The sequence below is a fragment of the Numenius arquata genome, chromosome 4 (assembly GCF_964106895.1).
Source record: "Numenius arquata chromosome 4, bNumArq3.hap1.1, whole genome shotgun sequence".
NCBI classification, from domain to species: domain Eukaryota; kingdom Metazoa; phylum Chordata; class Aves; order Charadriiformes; family Scolopacidae; genus Numenius; species Numenius arquata.
In genome coordinates, this window is record NC_133579.1 from 29,395,167 (window position 1) to 29,412,709 (window position 17,543).

The following is a 17,543-nucleotide window of genomic DNA, read 5'->3' on the forward strand; positions in this document are numbered from 1 at the left end:
TTGATAATCCGTGTTAAGCAATTAAGCACTATTTATCTGAATCAACAGAGTTGAAGAAAACAAGAAGAAATTGACTAAATCAAATCAGTCTTTTAAAGTAATTATCAACACACGTTATTACACAGTAAAATGAAAAGGATTCATTTTCCTCTTCCGGAGTTCAAAAAAGTGAGTTTCTTTCTGCCCTACTACAGTTTGCAGAAGCAGGAAGAGCCTCTACTTCAAGACCACGGAGTCTCAAATCAGCAGTGGATTCAAAAAGTTTATTCCTCCCTTAGGCAGGGATGACTGTCTCACAGTCATCTGATCCAAAAAAGCTGAGGGGTTACAGCAATCTGTAGTACCTTTTTGACATGGCAGAATCAAACTGCGCTTAAGTACACGTGAAAAAAATGGAAAACAGTAAAAACTTTACTTGGGAGGAAGGAAGCATAAACTCATGGTTAAAAAAATACATAGTTACAAACAAGTATTTTTGAATGGGATTTCCAAAATACTTATTTTTCACAAATATATTCCAATGGAAAGTTTTAAAATTGGATAAACAAAGAAATGTAAAGCCATAAAGTTATGCAAGAAATGCTTTCAAGTTTCCTAGAAAGGAGACACATGACCCCTTTCCCTTGGAGCTAATACAAAACACAAAGAGGAGGCATGTTTTCTAAGCACTGAACCCTAACAACTCTAAAAACAGTCTACTGCTGATAAAAGAAATTTTATTTGATGCAGCACTAAATAATATAAAGGTAAGTTTAACAGTTATTTCTGAAAATTGTCCATTCAGTTATTTTTATTTATTCAAACATTAAGAAAGATGAAGAATGTTTTTTTTTATCTCCTGCCTTACAATTGCTTTATCAAAATTAGCTTTACCGAATTGCACTGCACAGTCCAGCTGTGCATCACAAATTGATGTAGAATGATAACTTTCGATGGGAGGTGAATTTCACATCTGAAAAGTATTTTACTAATTATTCCATTGTTAGAACTTTGAGATTTAAGTTATATCAGCAAAGCTTTTTTTTTTTTTTCTTTCTTCTTTTTTTTTTTTTTTAATCAATATAATTGCATACAATTACCCAGCTTATTTGCAGAGTTTTGCTCGTTAGCAGCCTGGAAACAAACATTATCCTACTAACAACAATCAGGATGATGTATGTGTGATAATGCCCACAGTTTCTACTATAGTTTGACTGATTTATATGCAATGAAATATACTGATTCGGGTCACACAACAACTAGACAAAAGATTATATTAAGCTTCTTAGATTAAATATTCTGCAAGGAATCTTCAGTACTGATTTGATGTTGATCAATTATAATAGTTTTTGACAGATCAGTACACTAAATTCAGCAAAGAAAAGCTCTCACTCACTGCTAGGTCCAAAAATTATACAAATATTATCATTTATAACATAGAGAATAGGGAAGCCTAGAGTAATATTTTAATTAATAATTATTGCAATACCATTGTTTCATATTCAGTGGTATTTTGAAGAATTCTAACTTAAGTCATATGCATTTAAGACTACGTTTAACACAAGTTTTTATACAAGTTTCAGTCTGCAACTTTGGTATGTCTGTTACGCACATAAGCCATGCTGGCTTATGTTGAAGCTTTCAGTTGTCTCAAAAGAAATTCACTAATTTGATATTTCATGTATATAACAACTCTCAACTGTGCTCAGGTATGTATTTCCAGCAATTTAAATTGTTTAGTCAACAGCACCTTAATGCTTTGAATCACTCATGGGCCAAAAAGCTTTCTCCCAGCCAAGCAACAGAGTTAAGGAGAGCTGAAATCTGTGCGGGGATCAATAGGTTCTGCGTAGGAAATGGATACCATGTATCTTACCATTCCAGTCTCAGATCTAAACAATTATCTCCCTAATTTTAAACAGATAGTTTATAGTTATTAAGTTAAAGTGAAAGTTGTCATTTACATCAAATTAGTCTCCAACATTTGTAGTCTGCATTTTTTCCCTTAGATCCCCTTCCCTACACATGCTTCTCTCAACGGCTGCTTAACAGCCTTTCACTACAAGACAAAATTCAGTACTTATTTTCTTGAGGTGAAACTTAAGTATCACCTGGTAAAAGAACTTACGTTTAAAATAAAAAGTATGTGCCAGTGATAAGAAACTATTTAAGATTTTCAAAAGGGTAGCTCAGCAGAAGATTAGATACGTATATGAATGACTGCAGAAACTGATTATAAAAGCCAACTGTTAAATATGGTTGATCAAAGCCTAAAGAACCTTACCAATTCCAATGCAAAAAGGCTATCATCTTCCCAAACATTTTCAGAAATAGCATCACCAATAAGGAACATGTCTTCAACAAGCAATTCAAGAACTTCCATCGTCACTCTCCTACTCCCTAGGAATATAAATGAGAGGATAAATTCAAATACAGACAAAAATATTATATTATGATATTCAGAAAATATTGTTTTGAACAAGGGATTATTCCATATCTGAAATTCTGATATTTTAATTTTCCTATACACTTCTACTAAACTAATGCTAACTGACCTCAACCACAAATAGCTCTGAATCACTGAAGACAACAACTAGCTAAAATCACAATAGAAGAGATTAAAACTTGAAAACTTGAAAAGACTGCATTTCCTTAAATCCTATAGTATTACATAAACTTCATTAAAACTGTAAATCCAATCATTGGACTTCTTTGAAGTTCAAAACAAAGTGACTTATTTCCACCACCCAGACCGCTAGGTTACAGATCTTCCATATGTGTTACCTGTTCCTGTTAATCTGCATTTTTGGTGTAGCAGGAGTGGCTTGCTTCCTGGATTATTTTGTTTGAGATCATCTTTTTGAAAAGTAAGGAGGTGAATATCCACTTTATCCACTTGTACTTTTCTCCATAACAATTTTCTCCTCTTGTTTTTAGGCTAACATTTATTCATTTTCATTGCTCCTTCTAACTCAGTATCTCTTAATACCAAGGCGAATCTGGTTTGTCCGTTAGTGATTTTCATACAGTTTTACGCTTGAACACAGGGCCGCAAAGAAACCTGGCCCAAGCTTAAATGTTTACAGCCTACATTTACTGCAAATATAAACCTTCCCCTAATAACCCCAAATAACGAAGCAATAGAGAAGCAGTCAAAGGTTAAAAGGTTTCGTGAAGAACAAGGCAGAGTATCTGGAGCCAGACCAAATATTTTCAACCTCATGCAACAGAGGATGCCAAAAACTGTCTAGCATCCTAGGGAACTGTACACTGACAGTTTTCCCCAAATACTCGATTTAGTGCAACTGTTAGCTTAGATACTTGTTGGTGGTATGTTTCTATTTAAAAGCATGGATGGATTTCACACAACACTAATGAATCTCCAATCTATTTTTTAACAACCGTAAAAATTTTTCTTCCTTTAAAACCTGTTTAAAGAAAAAAAGCAAGCTTTACTGCTTGTTATGACTGAACATTAATTTCTTTGTCTCTTTTTCTATTTTTGTCACTTTTGTACATTTTATACACTGTAGAAGCCTTGTTGATATACTTGAGGAAAAACATATAGATGTATGTATGTGTGACTATATATACAGTGAAAATGACCACCACTCATACAATTTGCAGCTCTGAGTGAACATATGGCAGAGAATGGCAGAGGGTCTTTTTGAAATCTTGCTTTTTTCCATCTCATGGAAGTGCTGTTTTCCATTTATTTTAGGCAACATGTTGTCAATTTGAAGAGTATATGCCTGAAAACTTTTTCTCTCTTCACAATTATTTTGCAAATTCTTAATCAAATTTCTGTGTTTAAAAGATTTGAAAGGTGGCTTAATTTCCATTATAATTCAAGTATTAAAAAATGGTGGTTTTAATTTGAGTTATAGTTTCAGAAATATTTTTAAGTTAATAACTAAACATAACATCTGCAACAGCAATTTGCTGTAGCTGTCGTGATCTACAGGCATGGAAGTGTCCCTGCTTATGGCAGGGGGGGTTGGAACTAGATGATCTTTAAGGTCCCTTCCAACCCAAACTATTCTATGATTCAAAGTTCATTCCACCATACTCTTACATGAATATATCAGGAAAAAGACTCATTTCCCAACATGTGTGGCAATTAGTATGGGCTAAGAATTCATTACTACTAAATGAACAATAAGACAGATATAATCAATGACTGTAAAACAAATCTTTTGCTGTTCAGATTTAAATAATTGTCTTTAAGACATGCAGTAATAACACTGAACTTCAGACCAGTATAGTAGCTTAAAACTGATCACCAAAAAAAAAAAAAAAAAAAGAAAGAAACAAAAAAAAAAAACAAAACCGAAGAACACACAACCCGCAATGCTATTGATTTCTGAAATGACTTCACTCACAAGACGGGCTGGCACAAAGGAAGAAAAATTCCAATGAACATCTCCACAAGGAACAGAATTTAAGCTTAACTGAAATATATGTTACTTTGTAAAATACAAGCAATCAAATTTTACAGTAAGCTTACTTTTTTCTTTACCCAGTAGTATAAACAGTAAGAAGAAAAAGAAAATCTGCACTATAGTATAAACTGATAACAATGTTAGTAAAAGGGCCTGTTGATTTTACTGAAGCAAATAATTCAGAAAACATAAGCACATGAGAAACTTTGTGTTACTGTCTGTCACTGTCTCACAGTATTACAGTGTGCCTTCAGATCACAGGATTTCAGATCAATGGGAACAGGATAAAAATATTAGTTTGCTTACAATCTATGTCTCATTAAAGCAGAGTGGAAAAAGAAATATGATCTAATAGAGTTTAAAAAGTGTAAAAAAAACTGAGGGCAAGAAAAACAAAGACAGATCAACTTAATTTGAAAACAATTTTAGTTCTATGACAAGATGCAAAGAAAGAATCCTGAAAGATGGAAAAATTCACCATATTTTATTTCTGAAGATTTGAAGTGACGTGTACCAGAAATGGAAAAGAGAGAAAATACATTTTCTGCAGTTTTACATTATAAATAAAAGAGAAGATGCCAGAAGTCATGAATGTGTTGATGAAGAATTAATATTTAAATATCACTATTCTGAAAGGGGAAAACAAAACTTTTATTCATTTTAGTTTATTACCAAAAAAACGAGGATTGAATAATTTTCCTGTGCACACAGATTAATGCTGATGTTACTTTGAAATACATAAGTAAATTAGTATTTTGTGACAGAACAGAAAGTCATAAAAAGTTATAAATAATCATGAAAGCAATAGTAAATGAAAGTTTCATACATATTTCATACAATTTTTGTAAGTTAAAGCCTCTACTCAGCTCAGGAAATGTTGACAGGTATAATAAAAGGAACATCTTTATTATTCTAGTCATAGATAGGAGCTGGAAATGTGTACCTATATTTGAAAACCTTACCACGTTTACCAATACCTGTTTTGAATTACATTGTTTTACAAGAACACTGTTTTACAACTAAAAACTATTTTAGACAACCAAAGAGCAAAAAGACTGTCCTTCAAAAAGACTTCGTACTTTAGAACCTTTTTAAGTTAAAATATCATTAGTTGCAATGAGAATATCGTTACTTCTGTTTTTTAAAACATAATTTGTTACTTGATGCATAAGAATAAAACCAAACCTTTTCCCAAAATTTTTGTTTATTATTTCTTGAACAGGAGGAAAACTCTATGCTCAAAGAGATCAGAACATGGTTTAATGTGGTTATTTTATCATTTTCTTGAATGACATTTTATTCAGCCACCCCACTTTTCCTCTACAAACTCACTTTTTCCTACCATTTCTTCCCATCACCAGCAAAAAGCACTTGAAACCTCTGCAGCAATTCTGAAAATCAACCAGATGACTCGAACTTTACAACCTGAACAAACTCATTAGAGAATAACTGTTATAACCAGCTACGGTACATGAGTAATTATCTATACATAATACCAACTTCTTAAAAGGTTTGTACTAAAGATGGTAAGGACACATTAATGAAATACTTAATTCAAAACTTTCTCACCTGTTCTTAGAAGAGGTATTGCATTTTCCAAGATGGAAACACAAAACTGAGGAAGACTAAGCTGCTTCATCTGTAATTCCAAAGTGTCCTCGTTTTCAATATCTAGCGGGTCAATATGTCCTACGTCAAGCGGGGAATACAGAGGGATTCTGGAGTTTGCATTTGCTTGAGTACTGTTTCCACTTAAAACAACAAACAAACAAAAAATAAACAAAAAAGGAGACATAGTTAACCAACGATAGTTCTCCAAAGAGAAAAGCCATATATGTATAAAAATAGCATCAAGTATTTTAATGTCCTCCTTCCTTGATGCATATCTTTCCTTCCATCCCAAGATTCTCTGCCATCCACCGGTGTTGCAGGAAGGGCTGGGGGGGTAGGGGGGTTGTTTGGTCTTTTTTCAAATGTCTCAATGAGTAGCATCATGAGTGAATGCCTACCGTTTTGGCAGTCATCTTCAAATGCACTTCGAAATGTGTACTGGAAGAAATACACGTGCAATGAACATGATCTTACAAGAGAAAATCGGTTGATTTGAAATGTTATTTTTTATTAATGAAGTCTATCAGTTGCTTGAAGCAAGGCCACTTACTAAATCAAATCTCAGCCCGAATTATACCTATTACATTAAGACCATTCTATCTGGCTAGCCACAAGAATCCTTAGAAGGAAAATTAAGTGTACCCTATGTTTAATCCTGTAACACTTCTTTGTCCACTGTAAAACAGAAAATATCCCCTTATCCAAGAAGGCCTTAAGTGCAACCAAGTATATATTACAAAATTTACATATAGTTATTTATATTTTTTTAAAAATTATAGCCTCTAGATATAGTTCATGATTTTATTATTTTCCAACTGCTTTCAAATTTAATCTAATTCTATTGGCAGCATTATAATTAATACAATTCAGAACGAATGTTTTCTAATGTCTTCTCTTATCCTAAACAACATTTAGCAATGCTAAAACTTGTATAACTTTAATAGTTGTTTTTTGTTTGGTTGCTTTTGTATTATTAAACAAGCTGAAGAAACTGAATTGTGCCATGATGGCGTTACATTATATTGTTTAAATAAACATAAAAGATGTCTAAAGAATAGTAATCAAGAATTTAAAAGCAAACTGATTTTAAGAGGTCGATAGAAGACTAGAAGCAAAATAGAAGATTTCAGCAGTGGTTGATTGCACTTACCAGAGGGTAAGGAAGGAGAGGTATCAATCATAGAAACAATTCAGAGGAGGAAAGGTTAAGTTTCCAGGCAGAATTTGAAACAGACAAACAGATAGATTGAAGAGTCTCAAGATTTAAGAACAAGGAAAAAGAAGAGTTACATATAAAATGGCAATAAACAAATAATTTATATTACAATTATGCTGAAAAAGACAAGATTCACTAAAAGCAGCTCTTCCATATCAAAATCAGCAATGTCAGAGCAACACTACAGTCATTTCTCTCTATCATATTTTCTATTCAACATCATGTTTTTCTTTATGCTGTCTCTGAGCTACATTATGTCTTTGTAAGAAATGGGATTCATGGCAGTGAGCAGCTCTACTGCAGCACACAGGATACAAGAAGTTAAAAGTGTACAGTCACGAGTAGCTCATAATGTGGCCTTATATTTTTAATAAATTACTACTCCCTGCTTTGTAGATGTCTCATCATGGCCTTAACTGGTGCTTACTCTTATGCAGGTTTCCTTACTACACTGATAGCCAGACCATTCCTATCTCTTGCACAGTATACTCCAGCTACTATCAAACTGTAAACTTCAACTGGGGAAAATGGTCAGGTTCCAGAATGCATAAAGCTCTGAGTTTGTTTACATTGCCATATCAGTTGCAAAATAAAAAATATTAGACTTAAGATGAGTAAAAATAACCTCTTAACATAATTACTGTTAAGATGCATTTACAATTAACTATGTGATCTATTGTCATCTGTAATATCACAATCTATTTGAATACCTAGGAGTTACTCAATCATTAAGCTAATATACCAGAGAGACTCAGAAGAACTACTAGCAAGCACGCAGTAAGGATTCACACAGTTTCTCCATCTCTGCAGACATTCAAAACCCACCTGGACAAGTTCCTGTGCAACCTGCTCTAGGTGGACCTGCTTTGGCAGGGGGGTCGGACTAGATGATCTGCAGAGGTCCCTTCCAACCCCATATCACTATGTGATCCTGTGATTCACAAGAACTTTTAAATTCCTACATACTAAAAGGCACTGGTTCTTGAATAGCAGCTTTAAGTCTGTTGTGTCAAGATGAGTAAAAAATCCTCACACAAATAACCACCCTCAAAATTTTGAGGGTATATAGACAATTCATAATTTCACTTTGAAGTTCAATTTTAAGATGATATACAACTGAAATTTGTTGTCAGATTTAGGAACAAAGTTTAAAGAGTTTAATGGAAATATTCATACAGCATAGCATTTTTGACAATATTGTACATTGTTAACTATGGGACGGCCATTCAGCTTATAAGAACTTATGGGGTCATCTGCAATAGTCTGAATAAATGCTTTTCTGCATCTTATAAACACATGCACAAACAATAACAATGGGTACTAAGAGACCACTAAAAATATTGGTTGGGTACAAAATGTGGCATGTAAAACCAATCTTAGGTATTCTGAACATCACTTAATGAACTAACTGTTTAATTCTTCAACATGGTTTGAATTTTCACATTTTAACAAAACTCTCACATCATCCCACACACTGACAAGGAGCTGATGATATAATCCTATATTACTAGTTTTCTAATTGAAGTGTAAGTTATTTCTTATTTTGTTCACCTGGAAGATGCTGCATCCCAATCTTGACCATCTCCTCTAGGACGCTGAACTGTCCGTCCAATCACAGACGGCCGAGGGCTACTACTTCCAGGTGATGGATTCTGAGAACGAGGAGGACCTCTTGCTTCTTGACAGTAAGATATAGATGAATTCTGGGAAGCTGTGCCTTTACATAACACAAATCATATATTTTCCATCAGTGGAATCAATTATTCTGAAATATACTACATAGTGAAGTAAAAGTAATTAAGGTAGGATACGGAAAACACCAGGTAAACATTGGAGAACTACGACAACCTATCACTGGCTAATAGCAGAGTTTGGAAACTCAATTCCAAGGCAAAACCACTGAAAATTGCAGCTGAATCGTAAATCTTGAGTTTTAAAATACAAACATACTGTTTGACTAAGGCTATATGTTGATGTTATAACTGATTTAGCAAAGAAACAGCCAATATAATTTATTCAGACACCAAGTACAGTGGCAATCTTATGAAGAGAAACAGACTACCAATTTACAGAAACGTTGATTAAATTCAGCTGACAAAATGGAATCAGGAAGATAACTTATCTACAAAATTTAAGCATTGAGAACATTGTGAAATAGCCCTAATAACTGTAAAATCCAAAACAATGATTAAACTATTTTCAGTCACCAGAATAAAAAAAGAAAATTAACATAGCTCATGAAATTAGTAACTAAACTGTTACGCACTAGTAACTCGAAAATTTTCTGAACCTGTGCCCACTTTTATTTTACAGTGTTCATTTAGTTTTAGTTAAAAATCCCCCTCCTGCTCACAGTTGGATACTGGGAAAAGTTGATAAATGGAGAATCACAGCAAATTGTGAAAATGAGTAAGTATTTTAAAATAATGCAAGTACTCAAAAAAATATTTTCTAACATGAATAGTAATGAACAGCATCATTTAGCAAAACAGTTTCACAAGATTACATTTGCTATAAAGCTGTGGTTTGGCTTTTTTTTTTTTTTAATAATTTTAGAAGATTTTACCTGTAGTAGAAACACAACAGTATTTCAAATATTTAAACATACCTACCTTGCTCTGTGGAAGAAAAACTTGGATCTCTGTGAAAGTTAAGTCTGATTCTCAAGAAGATGCACAACTGTTGCAGGCACGACACAGCCTGCAAAGCTAACCGATGTCTTCCATCTCCTCCAAAAGCCAAGTTCAGCAGAGACAAAAGGCTCTGTAAATGTATAACCACCAACACCAGCAGGTGAGCATTAATGCACCTTCATGAACAACCATGCCAGCAAGAGTCTTGCACTAAATATAGTTCAGAAATGTTTCTAAGTGTTTACAAATCACAGCAAAGATTAAAGTCCTAAAGAAAAAGATGAGTTCCACATTATATTTTCAACAAAGTCAATATTTTCATTATGGGAGCCCATTAGAGGGTGTGCATACGACAGTGACACAACTTTATCTTACCCAAAAGAAACAAAGTATTACTTCACAGCACATTTGCTTACTGATTAGCAACATACATTGTTACAACCAAATAACTTATACAATATATAGCTAATGTCCTCTTTTCTATGCACCTAGAGTTTACATAAAGGAACTTTTGTTAGCTATTTTGTTTAGAAACAAATTTTATAATTTACATCAGTTCTTACTTGGCACGATTTATACTATAGGACAATAAAACCTTTAAACTTTATGTGAATTCTTGCCTGTACAATCTTTGGCCTTTGAAGGAAGATCTCAGCAGGAAAATCTTGCATAATCACATCCTGTAGAAGCTCACACGTACTCCAAATTAAACTTTGGTTGTTACTTCTCAAAGAGCTAAAAATGCAGTTCATATTTAAATATGTATTACAACAACAACAAAAAAACAACCAGCCAACCAGTAATCATTAGCTTGCACAAGCCTTTACAAGAAAGTTATTATAACAACACTGAAGAATATAAAGGGAAAAAAAAATGCTGTAATTCTATTGTCATACCATTCTTAAACTTGAATTATTCCTTAGCTATGCTAATTCTGTGTACAATGAAGAACAAACTCAATTCCAGCTGTTATCAAACCCCACATAAAATTAAGTTCCCAGAAGAGAAATAACTTCATTGATTCTGAATTTGAAATCAATATAAGAAAGTCTGGAAATTCCCTGTGAAGCTAGTGATTATCTCAGTGGTATACAGCAAGTAATCTAATTCTTACCAATAAGAAAGTTTTTTCAGTACCAAGGTTCATGTATTAAGTTAAAAGTACTTGAATTACATATGTGGGATGTTACGTAAAGGAAGAATTTCATTTGCTATCCTCTAACATGTATATTAGTAAATGATAAGAACCTTTCTGGTATTCTACTTCACTTTTTTCTATTTTTATTTGTTTGAAATCAACATTTCTGAAACCACTGTAAAAAAAAAAAAAAATCAAATATGTCTAGTTTTAAGGATCTGTGCTCCTTTACTAGACTCAGGCATAAAGGAAATTAAATATTAAAGAGGTTTTCCAGCTTCAGAGGTCTTTCAAAAGGAAAAATAAACTCAAAAACCTATTACAAGAAAGCTTACAGTTAGAGGAGACTTGTTAAATAGTCCAGTCCATGATACCGCATTACTGGCTATGCTAGAAATCTATCACAGCTCTGTGTCAACTCATAAGGAATCCCAGCTACAGAACTTTTTCTTGGGCCACTTCAAACACTGTTTTTCTAAATGAAAGAAAGATGCAGAAAGATGATCTGAATGACTCAATGCCTGGATAAGGCTTTGTACCTACACTTATTGGCCTAAACCTAGTTAAGCTACTACTGAAAGTATGGATTTCTCTGCCAAGTGGCTGTGGGGTTAAAAATAAATAATGATTTTATTCCAGCTTGTTCTAAAATTGACTAAATAAAATCTTTGATCCACTTGAGAAATTTAGAATTTCTCATGAACAAAAAATGTTCATGACTCATGAACAAAAAAATGTTCTCGGAATTAAAGACAAAGAATGGAGAGCAACATTAACAGAAAACCTGTTGTATTACAACTCACGGTTTATCTGCTCTGCCCAACTTCAGCGCAGCTTTTATGATCATTTATCAAAAATTAATGCATTATGTTATTTACAGGAACAGTCTACTGATGCAAGAGGACAGAAACTTAGAACCACTCTTACCCAAGAAAAATAAAAACTACAAGCAAATGGTAATGTTTCTATTATTATACCTTTCATTTGATGAAAGAACATGTCTATCTGTTGAAGTCAGAGTTAGCCAAGGAAATGTGGAAAATTTCAAGCATTTCACTGCAAAAAAGAGAGTGGATATTTTGGAGTACATTTTATAGAAGTATTGCACTGTATATTTCCAGAGCAAAGTCAAAAAACTTATGAACTATATACTATCTGAAATAGAAATACCTTTTACTAAATATAGACTCTCATTAACTCAAGTGCTTCTAGAGAGCGTTTTCAGCAATACAAAAAAAATATTAAAGTCATCTCAAATCCAAATTAAACATGTTTATTGAAAAAAGTGTTAGCAAATAGAAAACACAGCATTAGTGGAAGAGTACTTGATCCCCCACATCATGCTTTATATCAAATTATAATTTTGGTTTGCTACTAAAGAATATTTATTAGGATGATCTCCAAAAATGGAAAATTGACCTCATGCTTTTACTCTTTAGAGCAGTAGAAATTATAGTTGTTACAAAATTATGACACAATAACTTTTTAACTAACATAACTTTAAAGCTATTTTTAACTTAAAGATTGTAATAATTATTGTGCGATTCTAAAGATAGCCGATATACTGCTAAAAAAAGTCACCTGCTGATTTACATACAGTAACTCCAAAGTCATATTTTAAAATCTAGTTCTCAGCACCATATTGTATGTTAACTATGACGCTCTCCTGTGAACTGTTACTAGTATGAAGTACAGACAAAGACTTGCCAAAATAATATTGGTCTGTATTTGTCAGTGAAACATTTCATATCATTCTACTGAAAAAAATAAAAGCATAACACTGGTTGTCATTTAGATACAAGGTAAGGATTTCTAAAGCACCTAATCTAGTTTTCTGAAAACTAGAAAGGCACTTCAGATTTTTTTTTTGTAGTTGAAAAAAAGTTTGTTGAATCGAAAAGGTACTTAGCCATTTATGACTACAGAACACAGACCTTCTGAAGAGTATTAGAAATTTAAATATTTTTTACAATTACAGCATGTTTTAACACATTTTACGTATTCCAAAGAGTTACACTAACTATTTACTCAAAAAGAGAAAGACCTATTAAGATGAATGTCATTTTTATAAGCATTATAATTGTAGCGTCTGTGAAACTAGATATCACAGAATAACAACAGGTAAAAAGAGTAGCCAATAATAAAATTTGTAATGGAATTTGACCTAAATTACAACTCTAAGCACTTTCTGCATTTAACATATTCTCATTTTATAACTACACATACCAACTGTTCTTTTGGGAGGCATTTCTAACTGCGGCAGGTGACTTCTACCTTGACAAAAATATCCAGTGAACAATTCCTCTTGAGGTGGAACTAAAACAAATAAAGGTAAGTTAAAAAAATGTACACTAAAAAAAAAAAAAAAAACAAACAAAAAAACAACAAAACCAAACAAAAGTAAATTCAATTTATCTTCACGCCTTTCCTGAACTGCCTCCCTTTTGCCCTTGGGTTTTAACCTATTAAGGAATCAGCAAAGTGGAGTAAAAAGAGTGTTGATGTTTATTTTTTACAATCATATTCTGCAACTGTAAAGATTTTTTTCCATTTTCTTACACTACCTCACATACCATACAAGCAACAGCAAAAACAATTACACAAAATGTATTGCCTGATGGAGAACTGGCAGCCAAAAAATGTTTTCCCCTAATCTACCTATGTAGTAATAAAATTAACTTTTTATATTAACCATTTAAAATCTTTTTCTACCAAAACTGCTGTCTTTTCAGGTCAGCTGAAAAGCTGTCCCCCCTGTACATAATATGTATATTATTAAATACATGTAATTAATATACATACTGTATAACAAAATATATATCAGGTATGTAACATTAAAAGCAACCTCTCCAGAACATAATAATTGGTTCAAAGGATCAACCTAGATAATTCCCAGATGATTAGTTTACAATTTTTCCCAGTAACCATAGTTGAAATAGAAAAAAAAATACAACACTCCTGTTACTAAACTTTAATTTATTTAATCCACACATGTGTACAATTTACAGCATAAGCAGGAATTATGTACAATACTTCAATTGGGTACTTCAAAAATATCAGTTTAAGAATGCATATTTAAAATAATAAATTATTACCCATACAGTGGCAATCTTAGGTAAAAATCTAGCTAACCCCTTATGTGGGCACAGGGAGGAAAAAAAATATTAAAAAAAAAAAAAAAAAAAATCAACAGCCACCACATAGTTCTAGCAAACTAAAACTCCACACATTAGACAGGCTGCAGAAAGCACAGGAAAATTACTTTTATCTCTGAGATTGCACAGTATGAGTGACAGAGGTGTGGCCATTACTACATCAGCAGCGTCTTTCTCACAATAACCAGAAGGAAGAAGTAAGGACCTCTGTGGTGACCTCTGTGGTATGTAATTTTCTCCTCTGTACTTTGTGCTAAAATTTTTAAGGCACAATAGGAGAACAACATGGGTTTACTTTTTTACTACATCTAAGAGACACTGTAAAACAATGTAACAGGGAGATAATAAGCTAGATAACAGAGTCAAGTAATAGCTTGGTGAAGCACTTCACACATAATATGAAATTTTAAACAAAGTTTACATATTTTTCTATGACAAATACTTATCCAAAACTAAGCAGATAGTGCATAGGACACTAATGTAGTTTTAAAAATCATTCTACTAGGTTCACTTACTGCCTTTTTTTTTCCTGGTTTTTTTTTTTTTTTTTAGATCTTAATATGTCTCAAAGTTAAAGTTTATTACGCGAAGAAAAGTAGCAAAGCATGCTGTCTTCATTACAGATTTGCTCTAAGTTGCTACACTTGCTGCCATAAAGCAGACTGGAAATTCATGTCCTGTATCATGCCCTTATGCCTTTTTTACATTATAGCAAACAGGTGTTACATACTGAAGAAATGGACAGAGAAGGTCTGGTTACAAACAACAAGATTGTTCTTGTGCTAAGAATTCCATCACGGGGACGTCACTATCTGATTTAGCTAAGATCACACTTTCTCTGCCACAATTTGCTAACCATACCCTTCACTGATCTCTCAGGAATCATTCGCCTACTACACCTGAAACCTCAACTTTTCTAGAAGCTTTTAATTTACTTTATTTTCATTTTAAATAACCCATACTTCAAAATATATACTTTACCTGGCTGATCTACTGAAGACTGAGACTGAGTCTGATAATGTACTGATAAAGAACTAGAAGGAAGTCCAGAAGGAAGGAAGAACAGCCCATCCACAATCCCATCAATTATAGCCTGCAAGGTTGGATTCACATTGGGACGAAGCTGAGAGAAGAATTCCACTGCACCAATGCCAATCAGTTTCTGGGCAGCAGGTGGATGCTATGTTAAGACAAATAACTGACAAAGTTAGTCTGAAGAGTCTCCAGGTCTCTTGACCTTGAAGGATGGGGAGGAAAGGAAAGAAACATAATCAAAACTTTAGTTAGATTTTCCCTTTTTTTAGGCCAACCATCAGGATTTTTTTTCCTCTGCATAACTGCTGTGTAGTCATCAAAACATAACAAAGTATTATGAGATCTTTGAAATTTCTGCAACTTTTTCTCAACTTTTTTAAAATAAGTTGCACTATTGTTCCAATCTTCACTTTTCAGGAACAGTGCAAGCGCTTAGCTGTAAATCACATCCCAAAGAAGAAATTAAACACTAAACGAGAAACTGAAGAAGCAGCAGAACTAAAATAGAAACCCAGAAAAGAATTATTTTTTTCTGCTATCCCTATGACCAATTACAAGCCACTCAAATCGTTTTCATTTCTGTCTACTTACAGTGGCCTTATTATTCACATCTTTGTCAAACACTCTAAAATCTCATTACAAAACTACAAAATACAAATAACATCCAATTTTATTTAGCTTTATCATTCTAAAGACATATAGTTCATATATAAATAAACATCAGTATGTCATACCTTGATCAAATTGTTCACAAAATTCAGTACTTCCTCTTTCATTGGTACAACTGGAAAATTGAACCACTCCAAAAGATTAAGGAAAAGCACTTTTTCATGGACCAGATCAGCATATGAAATCAAGTCATGATCTAATTTAAACAGAACAGTCTTCAGAGATCGTTCTCTTATCTCTGCCAGTTCATGACCTGCCAAAAAAAAAGGAATTAAAAGACCCATAAAGTCATCTGACATAATTTTTATTTGGACAAACCACAATGCTGTCAAAGATCTGTGAAAAAAGCTAGTTTTTATGCTGTCAATATTATGCTTAGCAGGATGACAAATCATAGGATGGTTAGAGTTGGAAGGGACCTTAAAGATCATCGAGTTCCAACCCCCCTGCCATGGGCAGGGACACCTCCACTAGAGCGGGTTGCTCAAAGCCCCATCCAGCCTGGCCTTAAACACTTCCAGGGATCGGGCATCCACAACTTCCCTGGGCAACCTGTTCCAGTGCTTCACCACCCTCACAGTAAAGAATTTCTTCCTATTATCTAATCTAAATCTCCCCTCTTCTAATTTAAAACCACTACCCCTTCCTGACAGAGTCCCTCTCCAACTCTCCTGTAGGCTCCCTTCAGATATTGGTAGGATGATATGACTGCACTCACCAGCAGTAAGCTAATCAAGTACGACGGTAGAGTCTAAAAGTGTGAAACGTTAAAAAATACACTGTTATAATCTGGTGCCAAATGCAAAACATGAAGATGGCCTTTTTCTTGAAGCATACAACCAAACCCTGAAAATGCTGCAGATACCGAAAGCTCACAAACTGGACAAAAAAACTACCCCAGCTCATTGACTCGAAAGGCACCATTCCCGACGGGGAAAGCCGCCGGCGTTTCCTAGGGAAGCATCACCGTGTGCCCTCGTCCCCTCCACGCCTGCAGCAGGTGGGGGGAAGAGTGGGACAGCAGAAAACAGAAACCTGTCGAGGGGTCGGAGGTGGCTCGACGGGGTGGCCCTGTGGAAGCGGAGGCCGGGCAGGGGCAGCCGCGCTGCGCGAGTGCCGAAGAAGGAAGGACACCCCCCCGCCCCTTCCCTCCCACCCTCCCCAGCCAGCAGCCGGGCTCCCACACGCAACCGACGGGCCGAAACGCCCACCAGCGCTGAGGCGGGCGGGCGGGCGGGCGGTGGCGGGGAGCAGGCCCTTCACCGCCCCCCTGCACGCAGCCCCGCCGACGGGTCAGGACAGCCGCGGCGCCCCTCGGCAGCCGAGCCCTGTGCCCCGGGGAGGGAAGAGGCAGCCGTTACCCAGCTTCCTGACGAGCGATGACAATTCCATCGCGCCCCTCGCCCCGCCAGCATTCAACCGCCCCGCCGGTTCCGCCGCCAGCCCGCCCCGCCTGGCCAATGGCGGCCGCGGGGCATCTCGGGAAACGTAGTCCATCGCACTTCCTCCTTTGGCCTCCGCTTCCCCGACCGCCCTTTGCTCCGCGCGGAGCAGGCTGGGAGCTGCCATCAGTCCCGCCGAACGCCGGCGGGAGCAGAAGCAACTACAACTCCCGTGCACCCCTGCGCTGAGCCCTCGCCCCGCTACGGGAGCCGGCGGGGCTGC

At 35.1% G+C, this 17,543-nt stretch overlaps 1 protein-coding gene across 1 annotated transcript in view; it reads right to left on the reverse strand.

Moving 5' to 3' along the window:
• The window catches only part of RTTN (rotatin), an 84,170-nt gene extending 66,900 nt beyond the window's left edge, over positions 1-17,270 (reverse strand). Inside the window, exons 1-10 of the mRNA XM_074146399.1 lie at positions 17,240-17,270; positions 15,944-16,131; positions 15,156-15,354; positions 13,237-13,323; positions 11,997-12,075; positions 10,502-10,616; positions 9,861-10,011; positions 8,800-8,965; positions 5,991-6,172; positions 2,264-2,379 (exon numbers count right to left, since the gene is read on the reverse strand). Coding sequence (XP_074002500.1) covers positions 2,264-2,379; positions 5,991-6,172; positions 8,800-8,965; positions 9,861-10,011; positions 10,502-10,616; positions 11,997-12,075; positions 13,237-13,323; positions 15,156-15,354; positions 15,944-16,131; positions 17,240-17,270 — 1,314 coding nt within the window. The remainder of the gene's footprint in view (positions 1-2,263; positions 2,380-5,990; positions 6,173-8,799; positions 8,966-9,860; positions 10,012-10,501; positions 10,617-11,996; positions 12,076-13,236; positions 13,324-15,155; positions 15,355-15,943; positions 16,132-17,239) is intronic.
• Positions 17,271-17,543: the final 273 nt, after the last annotated feature.